The sequence below is a fragment of the Dysidea avara genome, chromosome 10, assembly GCF_963678975.1.
Source record: "Dysidea avara chromosome 10, odDysAvar1.4, whole genome shotgun sequence".
Taxonomy (NCBI): domain Eukaryota; kingdom Metazoa; phylum Porifera; class Demospongiae; order Dictyoceratida; family Dysideidae; genus Dysidea; species Dysidea avara.
Window position 1 is genome coordinate 6,836,610 of NC_089281.1, and position 26,084 is coordinate 6,862,693.

Consider the following 26,084-nt stretch of genomic DNA (forward strand, 5'->3'; position numbering starts at 1 on the left):
AGGAAGCACTTATAGTGTTCAGGTACATCAATGCTTGACATTAGACAAGCCTACGAAGATGGAAGCCAGGATGGGCCATCCATGGCATATTGCATTTGGTAAGGATAGTGTGTGGGCTATTTCTCCAACAATTGTAGTGCATATTTGACAGCCAAGACCAGTTAAGAAAACATGTGCAGGTAATGAAAACAGTTAGTCCTGCAAGGTTAGCATTGATAACTTGTGACAATGGCAGGGTGCAAAAGTTTGACTTCAGTGGTGACTATTTACTAGTTTGCAAGGGTGGAATGGTCAATTATCTGGTCTAGTAGTTATTGCAGTGAAGTCAGTAACAATCAGATATTTTGTTGTTGAATATGGTTGTCACTGTATCTCCATCTTTACCTTTGATGGTATGTATGTGGGCAAGTTTGGTACACAAGGCACTGGTAGGAGTCAACTGAGTCGTCCATCTAGTGTGGCTTTATTCTTTGTAACACATAGTGATAACAATCGTGTATCAATCTTTGGTTTCTTTGTACACTGCATGCTTTGGGTCTGGTGACTCTGTTGCTGATTGTTTGTCATCTCCTTGTGCAACAGCCTGTAGCCCTAATGGTAGTGTTTATATCAGTGACACTGGAAACAAGAGGATCCAGATTTTTTCTGATTATTAGCACAATGATTTTTTGGTTTTCATAGAGAATTTTGTTGTGCAGCTTAAATTCTAACGTATGTGCTAAATTTCATTTGTATTAATTGAATTACAGGTACACAATTTCATGGTGCCCATGTTTCTACACATCCATGTAGCTAATCTCTGCATGTGTACACCAAGTATCACACACTGAAGTATCCTATATTGTATAACACTCATTTAAAATATTTCTATATATGTGGTTAGGCTTCTCTGTATGTACATGTAGCTATGATCAGAGAAATGTTCCTGTATGTATTTGTCAGTGTAACCATTACAATAGTCAACAGCAACTCCCTAGTATAGATCACAATACTTGCATCCCAAAATGAAGAAGTAAAAAATAATTACACAGTAAAGATTAATACACAATGAAACCTCTTAACTGTATAGTGAAGTAAAATAATTTGCTGGCACATCAATAGCAATCAACTGTTGTACATAATGTACATGTACATAATAACACTTGACTATGAAATAAAACAACAAAACAATAAATTCTTATAAATTGTCATTTTAATGTAATTCCTGAAGGTCCAACAACCAATGGCATCTTAAGTGTAATGCTGTAAATGTTCAGAGTTTTGACCAGGAGAATAGCACAAATTTTCTCTCCTCATCGTTGGTTGATGTGATCTTCTCCAGGATGGTATGCTGGTACCAGTATTGTTGGAACTCTTTGTGTAAGTCATCATTTAACTGTAGAGGATTACCAGACCTGTGTAGAGACAAGAGCCAGCAAGTGTGTAGCCAGAAGTAGGTGATTGTTAGAGAGACATGATAGCATGACTGCTTTATTAGAATATATCAATTTTGAGGTATCAAACTGCCTTGGTTGTCTCAATGGTGACTACACTACTGGTAGTTATACCTGTCAAACAGACCGCTGCTTGAAAAATGAACAGAAAAATTAGAAAGTTTGTGACACAAGGTGAATTTGAAGTCTACTTAACTTTGACGAAGTACTGACAACACACCCTGTATTTTGTTTAAAGCGTGCATTCTATTAGAGTATTTCAACAGAGCTCTAAATATAAATGTGTGGGGTTCTATTAAGATTTTAGTGTATTGTATTTAATGCCCTCTTGTCAGTTTTGCAGGCCATCTGGTACCGATGTAATACTAAAAAAACTGAGTACTGAAATCACATCTTCACATCAAAATTAATGGCACATCTTGCGGTGCACATTTAGTTAAATAACATCAATATCACCAACTTGTTGAATTTCTACCAATTAAATTAATTTAAATGAAAATGATTACGAACTAGTGCTGCCACGATAGAGAAAAACTATATCATTGTTTAACAAGGATTATGTCATGATATGAACATGTATCACAATATAGCATTTGCAAGACAAACATATATTTAAGTAAAATTTAAGTTGGATGTATACCACAAGCAAAAGCTAATACGAACAGCACTTACCGTAGTCCTATATCATTTTCACCATACTCATCCAGGTATGGTGCAGGTAGGATACAGCCTCTGACGTCTTCAAGGTCCATAGCATTCATCATCACCACATAACACTCCAGTATCCATAGTCCCATACCAACACCACCTCCACACCTAGCAACAAACATTAGTAAATAAATACACTCCAAATGTCATACAGTAGGCATTATCTCCATAATTAAGATACTCACATATGAGCAAAACAAAACACGTCTACCTAATTTAGAACAGGTATCATGCATATGAACACCTCACACACACATGCATACACACCCTCTTAAACTTTACAAACAATATAAAGATATCAAGATTTGACTTCTCAAAAGATAACGTACATTCTGACATGGTTAGTGAAGCAGCCAACAGCTTCACCGCCATCATCTGCTGGTACCATACATCGATAGCAGTTACTGCACAATAGCTGGCCACACACTAAACACATGATCACTGCTGTACTGTCTCTATTGGAGCTCTGGAATTTGGGACACCTATTGAAGAAGAAAGGACTTGTACTACATGCATGCACTACATCACACACACACACACACACACACACACACACACACACACACACACACACACACACACACACACACACACACACACACACACACACACACACACACACACACACACACACACACACACACACACACACACACACACACACACACACACACACACACACACACACACACACACACACACACACACACACACACACACACACACACACACACACACACACACACACACACACACTAGCACTTATTCATTTAATTTTTTTGATTTTGAGTTCTTACCTGAAACTTGAAGCTTTCTTGATCAATTCACTATAGTTTTGTGGTAGAGGATAAAGAGGCTGAACTTTGGTCAGTGTGCAGGGAAGGGGTGGGGCTGCCTCTTGCATGCTGCCAATCAACTTAGCAACATCAATGTGCTGGCACCAACTGGTAGTGAATAGAAATCATAGATACAAGTAAGTATAAGGCATATACTCATAAAATGTATTCTTTTCAAGGCATGGATTAACACATTATGTGACACATTCACTGAGCTATCGTTTTTTCCTCTTGACACCCTAAACACTTCTTATTTGGACAGGACAATGTAGTGAACATATTGAATAGCAGTAGTTCAAGGGGCAACCCGTTGCAAATTTGTTGTTGCAAATTTGTTTTGTTGCATTTTGTGTACAATAAAATCATACGTGTCAGTGGGTGGAAGAACAATCTTAAAAACTATCCACAGATTTTATTCTATGGCTGTAAAGGAATAAGCAAGCAGCTGGGAAGTAATTGACACTACACAACAACTTGTATTCACCTGCAACCACCCTCACCATTTTGAGATCCATTTTACTAGAACAAATCACTATAAATTCAGCTACTACCCCAGATCTATCCGTGATTGGAACAATCTACCCACTGTCACTACTGAATCCCAATGTGTACAAGTACTTTTAGATAAACCATAATTTGATTGACATTTATTTGCCTTTCTCTCTCTTCTTTTTCCTGAATACATCAGTTTGTTAACTGTACTTTTCAGTACTCATAAATCATAATCATCATAATAATCATAATCACCGGGTTGGAACACCAATGTTATTGTATAAAGCGAAGTGCTTCGTCTCGATCAAGATAACCACACCTTCTACTATAATGTATCACCAAGAGTTAATTATTAAAATTATTAACTCTTGGTATCACCTTTAGACAGCCCAGGGGCCATTCTAAGCTAGCTCACCTGGCTTACAATTGTCCTACAAGCACAGATATACAAAGACTGCCACTTTAATGGCACACATGTGCTCCTTAACAATGATGTGATTTGTTTATGATTACATCATAAACTTGAACAGCTTCACATATAAATTTCTATTACACTAGTATGTACAAGTTGAGTTGGATCCTGAAAAACAGCTAAAAATTAAAAGTGGATTCTTCTCAAGAGAGTTAACATTTCAGCCAACCAGATAATTAGTGGCAATAGCAAAAGGTGTCAACGTACAGTTTGGCACCATTACAAGTTTGGGAAACGCCTGTAATGGACATTGCACTTTTATGGTTTCCTCGTAGGAAATGTACGGTGAAAATTTTGATTGGCTGTAAATACTATGTCAGAACAAAAAGTCTTAGCGGGTCAAGCAGCACTACAAATGAGCCAAATTTCAAGATCGTGTGTAATTGCATCCATGAGTTATCAAATGTTCTGGAGGATCCATCCAGCTCAACACGTACCTACTAGTTTATAGTGAGGCATGAAGCCCTAACCCATGGCAATTATGAACTTTTGCTAAAAATTCACAAATAATTATGTACCTATTAGTTAGTATCAACTGCCTACAACTTACATTTGAACGAGTTCCCTTAACCCTAGCCCATGATCAGCAGCTAAAATATTGTGCAGTTGAGTTGGCAGAGAAAGGTATTGTAGAAGCTTGTCAAAAGAAATTGGATCTACACACACACACACAAGTAAACACACCACAGAATACACAAATATGACTGACCATCTTGGGGCAGTTCAATGCCATTACAACAGTGAAAGAACAGAGCAGCACGTTGTAGTAAAGGTTGAACAGCACTGCGATAGCCAATGAGGAGCTGCTCAGCTGTTGGCAAATTAGCAGTCTCATCTTTATCACAAGATGAACTGCATTGGGGAAAAAAGCATCTACATTGATACGTTTATATGGAGACTTAATTATAATTAGAAAAGCAGGTCAATCAGGATTAGTGTCTCCATTATGTGAAGCTAGCTAGCTAAAGTATATGGTTGATCTTCCAAAATCCATAAAACATCAAACATATATATTTATTTTTAAATTTATCAAGGCTTTACAGCACAAGTGCTGAAGGTCTGTAGGACACCTGGTCCTACAGCCTGTTTAAAGTTGTTACATAAAGTGTGTTTGAAAAGGTGGTATCAACATACCCCAGTGCCCACTGATGAACTTTTTGCCAAATCTCAGTCACGCCACTGTCATCATAGCCCCCCTGTGTACCCCCCTGGGGCTGCACTGTCAACAGATACTGAACCAACTGGATTGCTACAGCAATGTGTACTATGTACTGGTCACTAATGGCAACCAGTGGACGTAACACCATCTTCTGGTCAGAGTCCAACGCATCAAGTAGTGACACAATGGAGAAGTGGAGGTTAACCTGTATAGTGATGAATCCATTTAACTATTGTACATGTATATCTGTGTACATCATCACAAGATTTCTTTCTAGTAGGGTAGTACACACCTCTACTAGCAAAATTGCTGGCTAATTATGGCACATTAAAAAAGTTTCTTACAAAAAAAAACTCAGTAAGCTTTATTGGTTTATGGCACACACTTTAATTATTAAAGTAGCTAGCACTTACCAAAATAGAGAAAGGATCAAGCTCTAACACACATGGAAGCTCCTGAAAACAGCTTCCTACTGGAATTATAGCTACACAACAAAGAGCAATAGTTTTACAATTCTTAGACCAGTATTAACTTACTGTTTAGCAAACTTGATAGATGTTTACCAAGCACACCACTGTTGGTGCCTGGGCATGATGTTGTAGAACAGCTAGCTGCTCTAATTAAAGCTCTCACACAATTTATCTATGAACACAAAGACATTGAAAATGTTTCCACATGGCACAGATAAGATTATACTAACTTGTCGAGTATGTAAACTGGTAAGCATACTTTTCCCTAGTACATCACTCTGGCACTCTGTGTACAGATAAAGAGAAGTAAAATAGTTCCTCTAAGGAATGGAGATGGTGCCTTAACATCCATCACTCACCCAAGCATTGGATAGTGTAGGCACAAGTGGCCCACATTGCTATTGGTACCCTGTTGTCTGCCTCATCTGGGAAGGCGTTGTAGCCTCGCTGAAATAAAAAAAAAAACACCATAAAAGTTTAAATATAATCAGCTGAACAATAACAGTAAAACAGACATAATTTATCTTGGGTTACAGAACAGTAAGTTAGATATATTCATACTGTTTCAAGCAGCCTGTTGCTACTAACCGTGAACACTGCTTGTGAGAAAGACGCAGAATTAGACCCTTTCATTTCAATGTTGCTACTTTCATTGCTGACAGAAGCAGGAGGTGAGATAGTGGTATCTAGTTTGAGATACTTGGGGAACAGCTCGGCCAGTTTGTTAGAAGCAGATCCTCTTGCTGGTGTCCGTCCGGTGTTGTCGCTAGATAACTGTTGTTGTTGTTGGCTGAGTGCATAGTCTAGTAGTGAGTTAAGATGTGTTCTCCATTGAGTGAAGGACAATTCTTCACTACTTTCTGTCACAGGCCTAAAATAACATAACACAAATGAAGAATTACCTACAGTAGAGTGCACAAAAAAACTTTGCAACATGCTCAGTGAACTTTCATGAAGGCTCACTTGGCGTGAACGGCTGTTGAATTCACAAACTGCTCACGAACTGAACTGAACTGTCTAAACAGCTGTGCAGTGTATGCAAGTTTGGTTAATCAACTGGTTCATGAATGTTCACAACAAGTTCATGATGTAATGTTATGAATGGTTCACGACACATACTTGGAGCAGTGTTCATGAAAATTCGTGTCATAATTGTGAAGGTTTTATGCATCCTACCGTAAACACAGTACGCCAGCCTTGAAAAGAGAGGTGAACTTCTCTATTAGAATTTTTTTACATTTATTACTTTTGTGTACAAATTACTTTCTGTAGCATATGCTGAGAAAGATTACTCTTTAATAGAAGCATAGTAGTAAGTTGTCTGCTGCTGTTCCAGGTGAAAATACACATCAATGTAAAACATAAAGACATATATACAGTTGAAGAACCAATACAGACTGTCTGTGTGTAGATATGCATGTATGTATTCATGCAAGCATGTGATGCGTGTTTACAGCATGTACAAAATGTTGACAGTCACCTTTGGCTCAAAGGGTCAGGGTGGATAGGTAACACAGTGTTGCAGAAATACTGGCATAAAGGACAAGAGAACTCGCCGCTCTCATAGTTTATTGGACTTTTCCTCTGGAAAATATCTGATCTTCGTAGCTCAGTAATACGGCTGTCAAGAAAACTACGCCAGCAGTCCATGTGCATGCCATGGCCACAACTACTGGAGTAGATCCCCTGTGTCAGTGTAGGGTTGTTCAGTAGGTAATCTATAGGAGCTGTAATGACAGAATGATGATGTAATACCAACATTACAGCTAAAGGATGCAATACATCATAAAATGGTGTAACATTCAACCAGAGGATGTTGGTCTGGTGTTAGCAAACTCCCCTTGCTTAATTCACAAAAGATGATTTCACAGGTAGGAGCATATGGGCTTGCCTATTGTATATACCAAAAACCTGTGCTGTATTGGAATGGGTAAAATATTTTTGAGGGCTTTGGGCAGTGCATATGTACACTGCCTGTAGCACGGATCTACAATTTACACTGAGGTGATAGGGTAACTTTGTACTGATGCAATATAATGGTGGAATGACGAAAGTCAAGTGCATAACAATCAGTAACCTTTTGGCTCAGGTTGTATAGTCCTTGGTGTTCTTTTCAGTACTGTAGACCTGCAAACAATCACATGTCACAATCACAGCACGAGTTGTTACTCTTATTAACTTGAACGCCACATTGTTGATGTAACATTGTACAGTGTTGCACTTTCAATGAAAACAATTAACGTTTAACTTGACAAGCACACCCAGTAGCTAAAGAGGACGTATATCTCTATAAAAGGATGGAGAAATGTTCTAAGAAATTAACAAAATGCCAAAAACTTTAGGCAGGTTATATAGAGCCGGTACCGGTTACACTGCTTTGCCGGCTATTTTGCCGGCAGTGGAGGGTATAATACTTAGAATGTTACGTGCATTAAAAAAAACTTGTACAAAAAACCTAAGAAAGCGAAAAAAAAAAGTTGTCTAAGCGAGGGTTCGAACCCGGGCATCCGTACTCATAAGCAATGTTTGTAACGATTATACCACCGGTGCTGCAGCTAGTCATATTATTTAGTTTCTACGTTATAAACATCCGACTGAAGTGACTTCTATATATAACAAGAGTGAAGAAGAAACCAAAGCTGAACCCTAGCCTACCCCTAACGCTAAGGAACTACTTTTCGCATCCCCTAAAGTTGAATGCTCGGGGCAACCTACTAGACGCGTGCCCTAAAGTTGAATGCTCGGGGCAACCTACTAGTGCCGGCACAATAGCCGTTAGTGTTTGCAAACCGGTACCGGCTAAATATACACTTCGAAAACTTTAACACTATGATTGTCAAATTTTTGTGTCACATCATTACGTTCACCTGAACATTCATTTTCTCCTTTACTAATGCTTCCCTTAATAATGCGTCACAAATACCAACTTTCACAAGAGCTCACAATGCAATTGCTTTGGTGCTTCAGCATGTATGTATGAGTTCTCTTACCGTTGCACTCTCATGCCAATCACAAACTGTCGTTCGCTCATAGCTGCATCTTTCTCCACAGCTTGACAGAGGATACAGTGTAGAGGAACTGGTGTCTGTACCTGTGAGGGAACTGACTGCAGCCCTACCACCACCACCTGCGGCATTGGTGCAGTGGGAGTGGGTGTCCTGAGGGGATAAGAAACATCAAATTAAACGCCACGGCTACTATTAGCCTAAACTCAAAATTGATGCAGCTACTATTCAAGGGCAACTACTACTCAAGGGCGGCATTTATTGTACTTGAGCATTTATTACATGCGGCTACTATTTAATCCAAAACCAAATTCGAAATACTTTGCCATGTGCTTAGCGAATTGTATTCTGCACCTACAGTGTGATTTATGGTAACCTGTTCCATACAGCGTGAACGTATTCAAGGGCATGCACGAGGGTGTACATTACAATAATTTACGAAGGTGTAACAATGGGAGATGCTGTCACTTATGAATGTTTCATTGAATTTGTTGTTAGAGGACATCATGTTTATAAAGCTATATGGAATCCTGTTATACGTGCAACTTGATTAATAGCCACAGTGTTTATTCAAGGGCGGCGTCTATACTCACAATTGAAACATTCATTGCGGCCACTATTCAAATGCGGTGACTACTTGAGGTGCGGCGTTTAACCAAGTAAATACGGTAATTATAAATCAACAACAGACAAATACTGTATAATGGTCTGGTAGTTTTAAATCAATGGGAAATTCAACCCAGTTACATGAACCACTAAAGTACGGTAGGTCTTTTATATATCAACTTGTTATACAGTAAAACTTACTCGTCAACTGAAGTTTTAGTGTCAATCTCAGACAACACTTGTCGATTGCTTTGGAGGAACTTCTTCTGTAATGCAGCCATTTCTGCCATCACCTTCCTACGTTGTGCAGCAGCTTGTTGTTGTTTCAGCTCCTTCCCAATATCCTCCTGTTCCATAGCAACTGGATCACTACTGTCAGTATCATCCCAAGAAACTACAATGAATGAAAAACAACAAACAATCCAAAACTTGTGAAAATCATGCAAAGGGCAAAATCTTTTAGTTCTAAAAGTGACACATGAACAGAGACCTGAAACACACCTTGTTGTTGAGACCGGTTACCAGTACCACCAGAGTCTCGCACTTGTCTTAGCTGCTGCAACACCCACTGTGTGAGGTAGCTGAACTCCTCACCACGTTTGTTCTGTAGTATTGTCTCCAGCAGTGACAGAATACTACCTCCTTTACATGTTACAGCTAGTCCAGCTGCGTAACGACTAAACTGGTCATTCCCACTTGAAGACTCCTCCAGTAACATTAGTCCACACAGGTACACAGCCTGAAGAATTTAATAAACATATACAATCTATCACATTACAGATGTGAAATTGAAAATCATACACACAGAGTGTATGGGCAAAACAGTGTGATCAGGAACAAAAGTATCACAGCTCAAAAAATTTGCAAAACATTAAGGATGCATGTATACGCAATGCTTTATTAATACAGTATATTCCCACACCTCATGTAACAGTTTGTCGCTCCAGTGTTTCAGACCAGGGGTGGCTGCACGGCTGAACAAGCTGTGTAATACTTGATGCAACACAGGGGACTGAATCAGTCGGAGAACCCCCTTGAAGGGGGACAGAAATGGTGGAGGTTTTGGAGGTGGAGTAGATGGCACTCTGTGTGCCCCGCCCTTAGCTTTGATCTTCCTTCTATGAGCCTCCTCTGCCTGTAAGGAAATAGAGAAAAGGAGTGAATATCCGTTGGTCTAGTCTATTTGTCAACCATTATTCGGTACCTTGGACAGTTGTACTTTACTGTAGTGGTAGAAGAATGGGTTGAACTGTTTCTCCAATTCTGGCTTGAGTGTATACTGCCCCCTGCTGGTGTTGGATGGTTTTCTGTGAGCATCAATGAACATGATAATAGTTACAATAACTCTAGCTAACTACATACTTGAATTCTGCAACATCTAACACGACTTTCTTTAACTCTTTGTCCTCATGGAGCTATGGGTGAGATCAATGTAGTATTATAAATTCCATGTGTTAAGTGTGTAGTGTATATCGTGTGTGCACATTTCGTGCATGTGTGTATGTGCACATATCCGTCCATGTGTGTGTATGTGTGTAGGTTTTGAAAGCAAAGCTGCACACATTTAACAACAACGTGCACTGTACCTTGAGTTGTTTCAGCAGTTCACTATGGGATAGAGGGGCAACATATAGCTGATGCAGAACCTCTTGCTTCAAGCAGTCTTCTGGTGTAACATCACTCACACCAGGAATATACCTCTCACCTAGCAACAAATGATGGGAGACCATAACACTGTGTACACACAATGTAGTGTGTGTGGTCTACCTAGGATGATGATTAGCAGGTAGAAGAACTCTTCAGCCTCTGATAGCAGAAATCTAACAGCATCACTGACCGGCTGGTTAGCACAAGAATACAGTCAAAAATGTATACACACAGAATTATTATACTGTACATACTACACCATAACAACATTGCACACACATACTGTACCTCTTTTCTCTCATCAGGGTCATAGCCAGTGGTGCTATATAAAGTCACAAAATATTAATCATAAAGTACGGTAGTATTGTATATTAGGGATTGTGGAGGTTTGGGTTTTTCTGGCCAAAAATATCACCCAAAAACCAGCTTCACCATCCCGGTGCCTTGGCAGTACCGGTTAGGTATAACCAAGCCCAAAAGTGCTGACCCTAAATCCTTCCAATAGGTAGCTACAAAAGTTTATTCAATGGACATTTCTACTGACTGACCAACTACCTGACCGATGCTTTCAGACAAGCGTAACTTGATAACGGCTAAAGCTACGGGCTTGCTTTTTTCACTGTTCGATGTCACTTCATCTGTAGATGTGCCTTTTGGCATACCGCAGTACGTAAATGCACGCGTCACGGACTTACCTTTGTCCTCCTTTGTGTCCCATTTCTTTTTGCTGACAGTCCAAGGTGTCAATTTGCAGTAGTGCAATGCATGGCTTCCCATCTGTAAACAGGAATTGTCTGTATTTCTGAGGTGACTGGATTGATTGCAGAGGCGTCTTCATTTGTGTACACTGTGTAGCAAAGCGTAATGGCCATGCACTTCACTTTCGAGTCAGTCATTGATAATTGGGGCACACGAATTGTCCGTACTTTTTGTGTTGGCTGGATTGATTGCAGAGGCACTTCTCCTGCTATTCTTCGTTTGTAGTGCTGTGTAACGGGTTGAACATACATGAAAGCAAAGCGTAATGCCACTTCACTTTCAAGTCAATAATTGATAGCTGGGGTGCGTGTTCAGACAAAAACATTAACTCTGACACCGTCCTTTCTTTTGATGCGGTATGCGTGGGTTCACCAGTCAAAATAATGTTACAAAAAAAGTAAACAAACAAGTTTAAGGAAAATTTAAGAATTTTAAGGGATCATAGAAAAAAATAAGGAAACAAGGAAGGTCGCCCACACCTACAGACATACTAGTGAACATTTAATTCCTAATTCAGTCATGGGCATAAACCGAAGTAAGGGATTAAATGTTCACTAGTATATCTGCAGGTGTAGGCGACCTTCCTTGTTTCACAACTTTTTTTTCTATGATCCCTAATCAAGCTTATAATTCCCAAAATTCTGTATATAAAAATAGAGATTAGATTCTTGTACACACAATGGGAGGATAGATCGCATGAAGTGGTATGAAGAATATAAACAATGTGTAGTGCTAACTACTGCTACTTTAAAGCTAACACCCTACATGAAAATCTTGTTTCTGCTTGGCAATTTTCCTCCTAGTTTGTGCAGCACATGATATAGTCATGATACAGTGCGATGATTTGTTCGTATCAATTTATCAAGACTTGATAACTATGCCACACTACACAGCTTCACTATGTAGTCAGCAAGAAACCTAGCAGATGGGACATCTAACCAGCTGGTAACAAGCATTAATCTGTGAATGAGGTGGCAGAGGTGAATCTATGTAGTTACCAAGAGGTGTCACTTTACAGTGGAGCCCATCAGATAACTCAGAGCTGAACCACAGGTACCAGCCACTTAGTATCAAGCCTACAAAAAGACGATAGTAGTCTCAGCCATCCCAACATAATGACCATGCGTTTGAAGCACGACAACGGTCCACAACTAATATTTCATAAGTATACTGTACGATACTTTTGACTCCTTGCTAGACAAGAGCATGCATTCAGAATGCCATAAATAAAGAACATGTCCATTCTCAACATTCTAATTCCAGATGGACATTGGGGATGAAGGCAGATTCTTTGCACTGGGACAGACTTGCAAAGGAAGAATGAATAAATCTCCAAGATGAGCTTCCCTGCAAGTAGCTGTGATTTCGTTTCATCACACCAGCAGAACACCAATGACTAGTCATACAAGTACGACAGAAGGAACAACTGTTTATACATTGTATGCTGTTTTATACAGCATGTATTAATGATGCACCGATACTGATATTTTTATTGGTATCAGTCATTTTTGGTGATGTCAGATCAGTATCAGTTATGGATTAAACAAACAATAACATAACCAATACTATATATGACGTCATTAAATTGTTTTTCAAGATGGCAGCATGCATAATGAGTGGAATAGATCATTACAGAAGTACATAGCACAATGAATTCCTTAAAAGAATCCAGTAATTGTTGTTAATGGTACAGTTGAATGGGTAGTTAGCCATGAAGGAGGATTTATTGAAGCCATGCGATGAATAAGATTGCATCATGATTCGGTGTATATAACAATGGCCACAAAACCAACAAGCAGTGTTAGCAAGTGTGGCTTATTTATTTTATTAATTATGGCTTTACACCACAAGTGCTATATAATGCCTTTATGCCAAAGTATTGGTATCAGCCAGGAGTTGGCCAATTTCCACCTAGATTGTATCAGTACTGGATTAGTTAGTAAAAAGTGGTATCAGTGCATCACTAGTATGTATACTTACGTGGTAAACCAATTTTCCAGCCTGAATCGATAGATGAGGGCATACAGGAATACACTGGGTTCCATGACTGCTGCCATAGCCTGCAGTGGTAAGTCCACTAATACAATCATGGCTGTACACATACACTCATACACACACACTATACATAATATGTATGGAACAAAGTAGTGGTGTGAGATGAAATATTGATCAATATCATGATAAAGATTAACCAATGGCTTATGCTGCGATATGGTAATGCAAACGTAATAACCACATTTTATAAACAAATGAAAACAAGTTATAACAACAGGAGAGAAGTCTGCCAATTGTGCAAGCAAAAGTTAAAACTTGTCTGAAATATTTCTTAATGCTTTGTGAATTACGTACGTTCTTTGTGATAATTATCGACATACGACAATTTTTGGAATGCAATAATCTATTAAATATATATTAAAAGTTATCACTAGTACAAACACAAAGATACATGCAACATAAACGCACACATATATCCACCAACACTAACCCTTATCGCATTGCACACATTAATGGTTGTACACACAGGCACATGCACACACGCAAGCACGCACACACACACACATGCAAATGCTGCACAACACTACACACACACATATATACCTGAAGCAATAGCAGGTCCTTATCATACATTTGTAAACGGCATGAGTGGTAGCGGTAGTTGATGGTCTATGGAAAACATGACCAAATGAACAGAACACCAATCACATAACATAATACACTCCTATATATAGCGTGACACAATGTACACAGACACACAATGTACACAACATAATAATTATACGTATGCTAGAGATGCAACAATATATTAATACATTGTGTATCGATCGTACGTTGAGGCTGTGATACATATCAGTATGAAATTAGGTTATATCGACATATTGTGTATCGTAAGGCCACTCCAAGTGGTAGTCTGGTTTCTGGTCCACCACCCGCATCCAATTTACACAGTTGCAGGAGAGGTAAGTTTGTACTTTCAAAAGTATAGAGTGCTTCCTGTTTGGTGTTTTATAAGCATTTCAATATGTAATTGCCTTCAAAGGTATCTGGCTAGTTTAATTTTTTAAAACTAGTGTCTACAATCTAAGCACTAGTACCATATAGCTGGTTATTTTCAAACCAGAAATTTTTGTAAGAACAGTAAAATCTGATTTAATTTTGAAGAATGCATATTTCGAAGTACAGGTAGATTTCAAGCAAACAGAAATTCATGTCACAAATTACAAAAATACGTAGTCTACGTGTGCTCGCCTTACTGATGGAATCGAGGATGGAATAATCCCCGCTTTTGCACACTGGAAAGAAGACTGAGTTACAAGTGGAATAATTACAGTAGTTAGCAGCCACTGGCAAGGCAATCGTCGGCTCAATCAGGGTACGGCAGCAGACGGCATGGATTCCCAACAATGGCCATTCTGGATAGTTTAGAGGCTATTGATGCAGTAATGATACTGTTCAACTGCTATTAATAATACTGAGCTTAAACTTGTAAAGAATGCACGAGCGAATACATGTTGTTCGATCACGTGAAAGCACGTTACTATTACTTGTGGGAATTTATTTTCGAAGAACAACAGGATTTGGGAATTTATTTTTGAGAGAAGGGCCTCTTCGAAACATCCAAAAATAAAAACCCTTCGAACATAACCAGCTATACAGTAGAATGGTTGTGCCATGGAGTATTTATTCTGTCGATTTGTCTGTTGAGTTTTATTCTACTAAAATAGTTTGTGAAGTCTAGAAAAGATGCTCCATTGATGATGGTGTTGAATTAGATTTTGCAAGTCCAAAGAAACACTAGACCGAACAGAACTTTGTACACCACTAAATGCTGCTATTCAAACATTTGGTCCATTTTTACGATACTATGTAAAAAGTGTTATCCAGCCTTCACATTACGTGTTAATGCTTTTGCTCTGATGATGTATAGTCAAAGACAACTCTCCCAGCCATCACTTAACAGAGAACAATAAGAAAAGACAGACTACATAAAATTCTATTTTAGATTTCTTTGAAAGCGAACAGATGCTGTTTCCCTCTAACACTGTTCACTCTACAGGAAAAGGCTTTGTAAAAAGTTTATCTGATTGCTTATGGATAGTAGATGGACATCATGACACTCTTTGGAAACAATCATGTCCTATTCCCCTGAGTATTTAATCAGTTTTCTGGCTTTAACATGCTGGAATTAGAAAAGCACAGAAAGAGAGAAACTACCAATATAAATTCACCAGTACTCAAGGCTTCAGCAATGTCATTGTTTCAGCATCTTCAAGGTTCATTATGGAAGAATCCTGCTTGGTTGGAATTTAACAACATGTTGAAACTCTTGCTAAAAGTATTGTGAAATACACAAAGTACCTTACATCTCAAAAAAAAACAATGAAGGAAGAAAGTACATTCACGTTCTACCCAGCTTTCAGATGCTTTATCTGTAAAGTATGTTCCTTCGTGTGGTGGAAGACAGTCTCACAATTTTGATGAATTAAGTGGAGTTTTGGAGCAGTAGAATTATAATGAGTACATTTTTAAAAACAACTATATTCCTTGTGTGCAAGGAAAAGGTATAATCACCTACAAAACCTAACAAAATATGGCTTGAAATTTCCCATTATGCATCTTACATATTCACCTGGTAACAATGTTGCATTTTGTTTGGTGTATTGCAGTAGAACATTCTGTTGATAAATGTTTTCAGTGCAGCTTGACAATCACAGAAACAATTAAGCCTGAAATCCCACAATTCCATACTAGGGCTATGCAGAAGCTATTTTTTGAGAACTTTGGTAGAGTTTGTCCAGGAATTAAGCCAGCAATTCTGAGGAATTTTTACAGAGATTTAACTGGGGATTCTTCAGCATCTCTTGATTCCCAGAAAGCAGTAATTGATGAACGTGTATGGGAAATTCTTTCCATGGAGCCGGAAGGCCCTAGTACAGTAATTGACTTGCATGAAATGAAAAACAATGATACCATAACTAAGTTTGAGTGTTTTTGCTAAGAGCTTTCTAAATGAGGAAATCGGAATTGCAGTGGATGACAGAAGGCATGGTGAAGTTGTACATTTGGTTAAAACCATATCCATTAGAGACTTTCATGATCAAGTTGCTCAGCGATGTACGGAAGGCACACCAATACCTAGTGAGGAATGGCTGTGTCTTCAATTTTGGCCTAAACTCCAAAAGCCAAAGTACCAATTCACTACACTGGAAGGTTAAATGTTCGCTTTTTGGTACAAAAGCATCAGTTTCGAATGCATCACGAAGATGAACACTACGCCACTGCAGTATTTCGCTACATGTGAGAATATGCAATAAAGCTCAGGGAAAATTGCTATTGGATTGAAGGTCCATGGTACAGGGGTCAAGCATTTGTTGGTTACAAAGATGTTGCTTTTGAACCCTCATCGACCTTAAGGCATGCTTCAGAGCTATCAAAAACATTGCTTTCTACTGAAGTGAATTATTATAAAAGTGTTCTGTTTTTGTATAGTGATGGTGGACTGGATCATAAATTAACCAATGTTTCAATACAGGTATCATTGATTGCCTTGTTTCTAAAATTGGATTTAGATTTTTTACGCGTTGTACAGACAGCACCCTCACACTCGTGGCGCAATCCTGTTGAGCGGGTAATGTCAACACTCAAATTTGGGTCTATAGTGTGTTGGCTTAATGCGTGAAAAAATGGATCCTGCCTTTGAAGCTGAAACTAAGAAATGTAACAGTTTAGCAATGTTACGTGACGCTGCAAAGAAAATTTCTAGCTTTAAGACTACTGCTTTAGACAGTGCAGTCCATGTGAGAATATGCATTATTGATTATGTTGTTAGACTGCTTGGAACTTAAAGGCAAAAAAATTCTTCCCATTTTTTTTGTTGCAAGCGATGATGATTTGGACCTTATGTGGACAGAAGTCTGAATTCCATGTTAGTGAAAAACGCATCTCTCTCTAAAGAAACAAAGATCTTTCTTCAAAACCCAGTTTAGTAGCTTTCTTTGACCCGGTACCATTATTCTTTTCAGATAAGAAAATGTGGATTGTGGTATTCACAAACCACCAAGGCTTCCAAAGGATATATTTGATACCCTCCATTTCCTCCCTGACCCTGTTCCTGGGGAAGATGGTCACTATAAGACATTAGAGCAATTGCTTGGCTCAACGACAGATGAGAGCCATCAACCATCACTTCAGAAGAAGGCTAAAAGAACCTTTCAGTGCAAGTGTAAACTTAATGTTGCAATGTGATGAGTGCAACTTGTGGAGACTACTCTACTCATGTCACAAGCTGACTACAAAGGAGCGGACTGACCTTCAGGCTGTTATCTCGGATGTGTCATTTACCTGTGGAGCACAAATTCAAGATTTGAATTTACCAGGACGACTTCATGAAGTATACAGACATCAAATTACATGCTGGGAACCAATTGAAACGTTATACTATAATTCTCGCCCATTTGGGTGTTTATTGTGTTTCAGATGCTTCTGTTGTTCCAAAGGAGAAAATTAATATCCTCAATGTTCTAATTGCAGTGACAGACCTGTAATAGTTAAGAAGTAGATTTATAGAGCTACAATGCATTTATGTTATAAACAGTATGCGTATTAAAAAAAAATTTTGACAAGGAAATAGTCATGAGTAATAATGACATAATGGCCAAATCCACGTGACCAGGAACCAGACAACAACTTCTAATGCATGGACATACGTAAGAAAAGTACTACATTTAAATGATTGACTTTTTGTTGTGTTATGTTGTAGATGCTGGTATTTTACACTTAAATACGTTTGGAAAAGAAAAAGGGTTTCGTTATTTCCAAAAAAGTATGTTTATACTCTACTTTGTATCATGCGATTTATTGCTGTATCATGATACAATGGAAACAATATATGTATTGATACACCCAAATAACATCGTTGCAACTCTAATATACACATGTGTACATATGGATAACAGATGGATAAACACTATACAGATGCACCACACACTCACCTGGTTAATGAGGGAGTATCCATTTCTCTTCCACATCCCGGCTAACACTTGTGATGTCATGACAATAACACGCAATGGCAATTCAGCCAGGAACAAAAATTTGCGAGTATTCTGCACAGGAAGTTACAAAATAAATGCTTATGCTCCATAATCCTTCAAACCTCACTTACCGTCAATGGAATCTGCAGTAGTCCAGGAATTGTGGTGTTGTGTTTGTGAGCTCCAGCCAGTAATGCTGCATTAAGTAATGCATGACAGAAAATGGAACACAAGAACATCCTATATACTCCCCACCTGCCAGTAACCTTGGTAACGGCTGATGGATCGACACAGGTTCACGCTGTACATCAAAATGAACCAGTTCCATGTTGTCCGTACCAATGATAGTTTGGTTTACAGCTATATTTCAGAAAGAAATTAAAGGCGGTGTATGGTAAACATGCTTAGGGTCTTACGGTGGAGTTTATACTTGATGTTCTTTAGATAGTTAGTTTCTATCATCTTAAAAGTGGCTCTCACTGTTTGATGTAAGATAGCACTCTACAAAACAAAAAACAGTATAGTAGGATATCGACAAAACTGAAACATATTCATATTACCATTCCATCTATAGTCTGTGATGCATGTATAGCCTCTGGGTTGCTTTGCATGTTACCACTTGAAAATAACAGTTTCACTGTCATGTACCATTCACTGTAAGCCTGGTTTATAAGTTGAGCTTTTAAGAAAGCTGAAATATTACATTGGCAAACATTTAGTATGGGTCTTTACAACCTCAGAACTTCTAGTCAATAAATACAATATGTTATAGTTAGCCAGCCAATTTCCACATTTACTCGATTTGTGCCACACCCTCAAATAGTAATGCAGTGCTGTACTATTTCAAGGGATTGTTTCTGAAAATAACTTAGGCACCCAAGCACCTCCTAATGGTTAGACTAGCATCCCCTAGTGCTAAGCACTTACATCACTATGACACCACTCGACAATCAACTCAATAGCCTCCACCAACATGATACACAGGTTGAACAGGATCTCCCATTCCGGTTCAACTGGAATATGGTGGAAATGCTGTCGGACTACAGGCTCAATACCCTGTGATAATTGACAATGTTATGTATATGCTGGAAACAATAATTTCAACTACTTGTATACAACATAGATACACATACAGTACACGTGATACATGCATACTATACACATATATTATACAAATATATGTACACAAACACACAACATACTTGTATCAGATCAAGCACATTCAAAAACACTTGAAATGATTCAATGAAGTTTGTCCTCAGACTGGGGGACCAGGTCTCTGGACGATTTCTCAACACATAACGTAGGTCAGCTATTATATAGGCAATCCTGCTGTATCTCTTGTGTGGTAGGTCTAGCTTTCCCGTACCTGTAAGAAAATCACTCTGTGAAGTGCATATGCAGTATACATGTGCACACAAACACACACAGACAAATGCATAACAAACATACCTGTGTTCTTGAATTTACTGAGAATGTCTAATAGTGTCTCTGTGATCACTTTCAGTACATTGTGTTTAGTTGCCAATATTTCACACTACACCAACACACACACAATACAAGTTACACCACACACACCAGTCTTCCCTACCAGTGATGGAACAGTATACAACTGAACAGTCAAACTAGCAGCCTACGAGAGATAAAAAATGTGACATACACACTTGTGGACCATCATATGAACTTACCGAGACTTCATAGTGATGGCTGTCATCAAAGAATCCCTTCAGCAGACAAGAAAAGTTCTGGAGGAAGAAAACAAGGTAAGCAGTGTATTGTCTGGTAGGTGATACAGTAGCTCAGAATACCTTGGTGAGTGATATTGCTAAATCCTTCTTGTGTTCCAGATCCAGAAATATCCTTGATAAAACAAAACATTGTGAAGTTGTGTACTTATCTGCTGTATACAAACAGTTGTTGCATGATACACTACTATAATACCAGTGCAAGGGTGCAGTCAAATATGTACTTTGCCACTATGAGATCACAACAGCCATTAGCAATGACACTGTGTCTAATAACACTCAAAAGTGTCCACAACCAACCATATGCAATGTCTTGCACTAACAGACATTCGATCATCCAAGATTAGACATTTTAATTATATATAAGTGCTACACGGACAATGACCAGTGCCCTTACAAAAAAGACTTTTTTAGTGGAGGCAAGATGCATGGTTTTATGACACACACCTACACACATACTTACGTGGTCATAATCAATGTTTGCCATCTTACTCTAGCAGCTACACAGACATCACAAGGGTTACACACTCAGTAGCTGCACTAATAACACTTACCAATCCACAATGAAGAGTTCTTGATGAAAAAGTCATCAAGGAAAGTTGTCACTTCTTCAGATTCCTCCAGCAACACCTTGGAGACAATGTGCCTCAGGGCAGCTAAAACACACAATAGTATGTAGTCAAGAATGTGCTTCACCATTTCTCAGTCAGTTCATTGGCAAAACAGTTCAGTCTACTGTATACAGTGCAAATCTTAGGAGAAAAAAAAGAAGTTTCAGATATTGTGACTTTGTCACTAACTGTGGCTGTTTGGGTTTTTCCTCAATTATTATTCGTATTTCACATAATTATAATCAAGCAACTTCAAAACATTTCCTCCAAATTTCTTTATTCAACCTTGGTAGTAGCAGAATGATATAGATAACACAAGGATGTCGTACGTTTCTCTATAATTGTGGACAGGCAAGGTTTCACCGGTTTCTGGAAATCAGTCAGTTTTTAAAAACATTAAGCAAAAGTTTAAGTCTAAAACGAGGTGAGATATATAGTAACTTCTAGTGATCAAACTTCATAAACTGCTTCTCTCCAGCACAAAGTTGCTTTCCCAAGCCTTGAATGTGTCAAGCGCCTCTAAAAATAATTGTTGATTAAGCTATTGTAATTCTGCAACTCTTCGATGATGCATCAAATCTTTCTGTATTGACTTCGAGTGGTAAGATTTAACTGAGAAATGATTTATTAGGGTGACTATTCATATCTATCTAAAATAGATGTAATTATAATGTCTCAGAATGGGATGGGCTTTTCTGCCTTTGAGCTGGAAACCAGCCAGCAAATTTTCTAGAGCCACACCTGATTGTGAACTTCAGGTTTAGTGAACCAGTTGTAACCACTAGCCCTTGTGCTCATAGTATTAACACAAAACTTACTGGAGTTCTCAGTTAACTCTCTGGTCCAGTGCAGCATGTGTAGAGCACACTCTTGTAGGCTAATAACAGTTGCAGAGAACACTTTAACAGTTAGTGGGGTCCTCAAACGTTTCTACATATTAACATAAGTATGCAGGGTTATACTCTATCAACTTGTACATACATTGATGGCTACTTTCTGTCGCTCACAATCTTCTTTGGTAGATACAAGTGTAAACCCTCGACCCTATACGCATGACAGTGATGGTTTGTTAACAAAGAATGTTTACATACATACACACACTACAACTCAACTTCCTGAAGGAGGGGATGCACCTACATATTACTAGGAAAAGAGGAAGAGTTTGTGAATGGTCCAATATATCAGAAATTCCCTACAAATACACTTTGTGTTGTAATGTTGAGGTTTTATGAAACTTACCCCACAAAAATTTTCCTTCCTTGCAAAGAAAACATCTTTTAGCAAGAGTTCATAATAATTATATATATATATATATATATATATATATATACATATACTGAGGAGAGTATCCTACTCTCATATACCCCTGTAGAAGGAGAGTAGGATACCCTCCTCAGTATACATTATGAACGCTTGCTTTCAGTAATTTAGTTGTGGTGAGTGAAGAGTTAGGCTAGACACTTCGGGACTACCAATTTGTGGCCCTTTTTTACTGCTATAAAGAAGATTTTCCTCTTCTAGAGGTAAATGAGCCACCTAGACCTATTCATGGGACCAAAATCTCATTATTACCACTGATTTTTCTGAGTCATAAATTCTGTGAGTTATACATATGTAGTAGGAGAGTACTAAACCAGCACTAATACAGACATCAACACTAATACAGACATTAACACTGATACAGGCTTACCATACTGTCCACATTACTAGCCATAGTCACAGCTCCCATCTGGTCCATACCGACATCAGTTCTAGTCAGTGCTCCGATCACATCATCATAAGAGTGGATCTCATCATTGTACAGGACTGTGATGTAACGCTGCTCTGACTCCCTGCAAGAGTACATATGTTTGTGTAGGTAATAGAGTGTGTACATATTTGTAGGGCGCTTTGTATGTATGTGTTTGTGCATGTCATATTTATGTGAGATGCTCTTCTGTGCACGTACATACATGCATCCATGAAAACTTTATTGTGTGCAGTACTACATGTGTACATTTTCTCAATGTCACTTGACAAATATGCTTTTGGTATAGCATCTCCTTCTTCAAGGGAGATTATGTCTCTACAAAAGGACAGAACTGCTTTTAGAAACCTCTGCACTCTAGACACAAGTTCTGGTGTAAGATTATCCAGTGGATTCTCCTACAGAAACATTAACACGTTATTGCATCATAAAAACTACATTACGTCATGACATGTCAGCCAGGAAGGCATATACCTTAACAGTAGTTTGTTGAGGTTTATGTTTGTCGCAGTGTACACCACTACGCCATGCTTCAGGATCACCGCAATCGCAGCACCCCGACCCAGAACTTGTTATAAGCTGACAACCAAAATAGATTTGAACACATAAACAAAACTCTTTCGTACCTTATAATGATGTTGACGATGTTCGCTACATTCAAAGCAGTCCATACACAGCACACAAGTCGGGTCAGTTTCACAATCCCTGAAAAACAAAATTGTTTATAAAATTCTGATACATAGGATTACGTAATGGGACTGTCCCAAGAAGCGTTACCTGCAGCAATAAGCGGGTTCGCCATTACGCAGGATTTTTCCACACACAGTAGTCGTGTTAGACTCACGAATTCCTTTTAATAGTCTTTCTGAATCTTCACCGAATAACACTTTGTTTAAATGATGCCCGAAACGCTTCAACAAAACATCCTCCGGGTCTTGGCCATACTTCTGAAAGGCTTTACTCGAGAAGAAACACGCCAGTAGATTTATACGGGTAGAAATATCCCCTTCTGTAGCCTTCCATTCTTCTGAGAGCAAAAAGTGTTTGTCAATTTCAGACGCCATTACAATAATTAATTATCTACTGTTCGCACAAGCGCTTATTGAAGGTACGCGACAGCATGGCCAAGAAGATTTCGGACACAGTTGCTAGACTGATCGCTTTAAGTAGGCCAGCTTACATTGGTGGAAGATGGCAGAAACCTGCTATTAGTCACGCGGAGTTGCACTACCTCAGGAAAAGGCTGGTCGTGGCCGGAGAAAACTGGCCCCCTAAACCTCTGGAAAATATCGGACAGGACCCTCCAGTGAAATTGACTGAAAGAGAGAGAAACAGGCCAGCCAGGTATGACTATGTATACGTGGAAAAAAAAATACTGTCATTTAAATGCATGGGCTAAAACAATATTATTGTTTCTGTGCATGGCCGTGCCAAGAGCCAAGACTCATTTCTGGACATGAAATCAGTGTAGTGTAAGATGTGTTTACAAATACTAGGTTGGCTGCAATTGAAGAGAATATGCGACGGATGCCACAGATGGTTGAGGAGTACAGAGCCAAGTGTCGTGAATCTCGTCGACAGTTTAAAGAGAAAGGCAAATCCACTGAGGAAGAAATCTACCTTAAGGCCACGGGCAAGATTAAACAGAAGCATGTTTGGGAGTCATCTAGAGACAAGAGAAAGAAGAAGAAATTCGGCAGAATGAGGAAAAAATAATCCAATGCATATCTGTGATTATAAATTACATTTTTACGCTTCACACTCATAAATCTCATCTAGTGAATTATTCAAACATATATGGACTTTGATGTCATGATGAAACTAAACTGAAGCAGTGGTGTCTGGTTTGCAGGTATGCGTATTTCCCTGTGTATGTAACCTTCAATATATTTGATAGTAAATAATAGGCTTATTAGCCTCTCATCCACCAGAATACAAGCGTGGGTGAAGTTGTTGTTTGCTAGCCACTGCCAAACAAAGGTTTATATCTGAACTCTGTCACCAGTGGGTACTAAATTTTCAATGAACATGGTCACATATAGGTAGAGGTGTGAGTATAAACATTCTTGCAATTATAAATGCTCAGAAACATGTTAACACTGCTGAAAAAAACTGCACATGTTGTAGGGGTGGCCCCAAAATTTCCAATGTGTATAAATGATATTACACTAACCCTCCACACATTTAGTCCAGTATATTAACATCATTTGATCACTGACCAATAACAAAGAACAATTGTTTGGTTTTCCATGTTCATACGCCCTCCTTGTTCCCAGGGAACAAGTGGTCTATTGATGTTGAGCAATTGAGTAAGAGGTATACCAATAATCAGATCAGTTATGAACTATATCAGCCTTGTTTCGTATATCGGTATCCATCAAAATGTATAAAAAGCAGCGGATACGGATATCCATAAACATACATATGGCAGGCTCTAGTAATATCCTAGTAACACCTGTTTATGTAATGTCGACTGTTGATTAAAGTCCTACACTTTATAACTGAAATGTAAGTGGAAATGTCTATGCTATTATATTGGATTAGCTTTGTTTATCGGCTTGATAATATTAGATTATCAGAATATCAGCTATATAAATGTGTACTGCAATAGCCAATGAGAAGTTACTCAGCTGCTTTATCACAAGATGAACTGCATTGGGGAAATGCATCTAGACATTCTTTATAAATGTTTATAATTATATTTTATTCATAGTAATTATAAATGCTGGTCAATCAGCATATCTTCATTATGTGAAGCTGGCTGGTTACAATATACCATTGAAGGGGGTGCCTATTCACGTTGAGTTAGTTATTGCTACCGGAGAACCTGATAAATGACAATACAACATACACTAGCTGTAAAAGCATAATTTGCAGTATAATTTCTTACAATCTCAGATCACAATGCATTATTATTAAGACTGTTTACAATATTTATCAGCTCAACTGAAAATACTCTAATAGAACGTTCACCTAATCATAATGACCTAATAGAGTGTACAGCTACAAACAAGATATTTTTATTGTGTACAAACACTGTACATCAGCTGACATTCCTAAAGCATTGAACAAAGACACAATTACTGATCTGTGGAGCTTGGGCCTCTGAACATTAATATTTTCAATGCAGTACCTCAAACCTGTGAACACATCAATACCACATTGTACAGACAACCCTCTATCCAATTGATTTGAGAAAACGATCACAAAATCAACTTCAAGACAAAATAAAGTGGTAAAAATACCTAGCGTCTGTTTTGCATTATAAGATGTCTGAGAATTGCTACCTCAAAACATCTGTATTTATATGATTGATAGAGAACTGATCTGTGTTCTCTATTTCTACATTTTTCACAACCAACACAG

The 26,084-nt window shown here is 38.4% G+C and overlaps 2 protein-coding genes across 2 annotated transcripts; one reads left to right on the forward strand and one right to left on the reverse strand.

Moving 5' to 3' along the window:
- Positions 1 to 1,057: 1,057 nt before the first annotated feature.
- LOC136267889 (E3 ubiquitin-protein ligase UBR2-like) lies at positions 1,058 to 23,806 on the reverse strand. Its single transcript, XM_066063066.1, has 44 exons — positions 23,496 to 23,806; positions 23,345 to 23,423; positions 23,193 to 23,297; positions 22,968 to 23,116; positions 22,662 to 22,803; positions 21,953 to 22,015; positions 21,790 to 21,901; positions 20,915 to 21,016; positions 20,824 to 20,860; positions 20,424 to 20,475; positions 20,304 to 20,360; positions 20,207 to 20,248; positions 20,068 to 20,152; positions 19,818 to 19,984; positions 19,543 to 19,671; positions 19,032 to 19,116; positions 18,871 to 18,975; positions 18,747 to 18,811; positions 18,577 to 18,687; positions 14,186 to 14,251; positions 13,568 to 13,647; positions 11,117 to 11,150; positions 10,949 to 11,021; positions 10,768 to 10,886; positions 10,544 to 10,596; positions 10,386 to 10,488; positions 10,104 to 10,316; positions 9,683 to 9,920; positions 9,383 to 9,575; positions 8,561 to 8,728; positions 7,648 to 7,697; positions 7,051 to 7,297; positions 6,159 to 6,441; positions 5,930 to 6,017; positions 5,801 to 5,856; positions 5,637 to 5,742; positions 5,514 to 5,584; positions 5,076 to 5,305; positions 4,651 to 4,793; positions 4,492 to 4,597; positions 2,939 to 3,085; positions 2,471 to 2,623; positions 2,106 to 2,249; positions 1,058 to 1,394 (listed from the first exon to the last, which is right to left on the reverse strand). Exons 1-44 carry the CDS (start codon positions 23,780 to 23,782, stop codon positions 1,253 to 1,255), a joined length of 5,280 nt encoding a protein of 1,759 aa, XP_065919138.1. The 5' UTR covers positions 23,783 to 23,806; the 3' UTR covers positions 1,058 to 1,252.
- Positions 23,783 to 24,501, forward strand: LOC136267892 (uncharacterized). The gene is made up of 2 exons (XM_066063069.1): positions 23,783 to 24,062; positions 24,215 to 24,501. The coding sequence occupies exons 1-2, from the start codon at positions 23,839 to 23,841 to the stop codon at positions 24,432 to 24,434; spliced, it is 444 nt and encodes a 147-aa protein (XP_065919141.1). The 5' UTR covers positions 23,783 to 23,838; the 3' UTR covers positions 24,435 to 24,501.
- Positions 24,502 to 26,084: the final 1,583 nt, after the last annotated feature.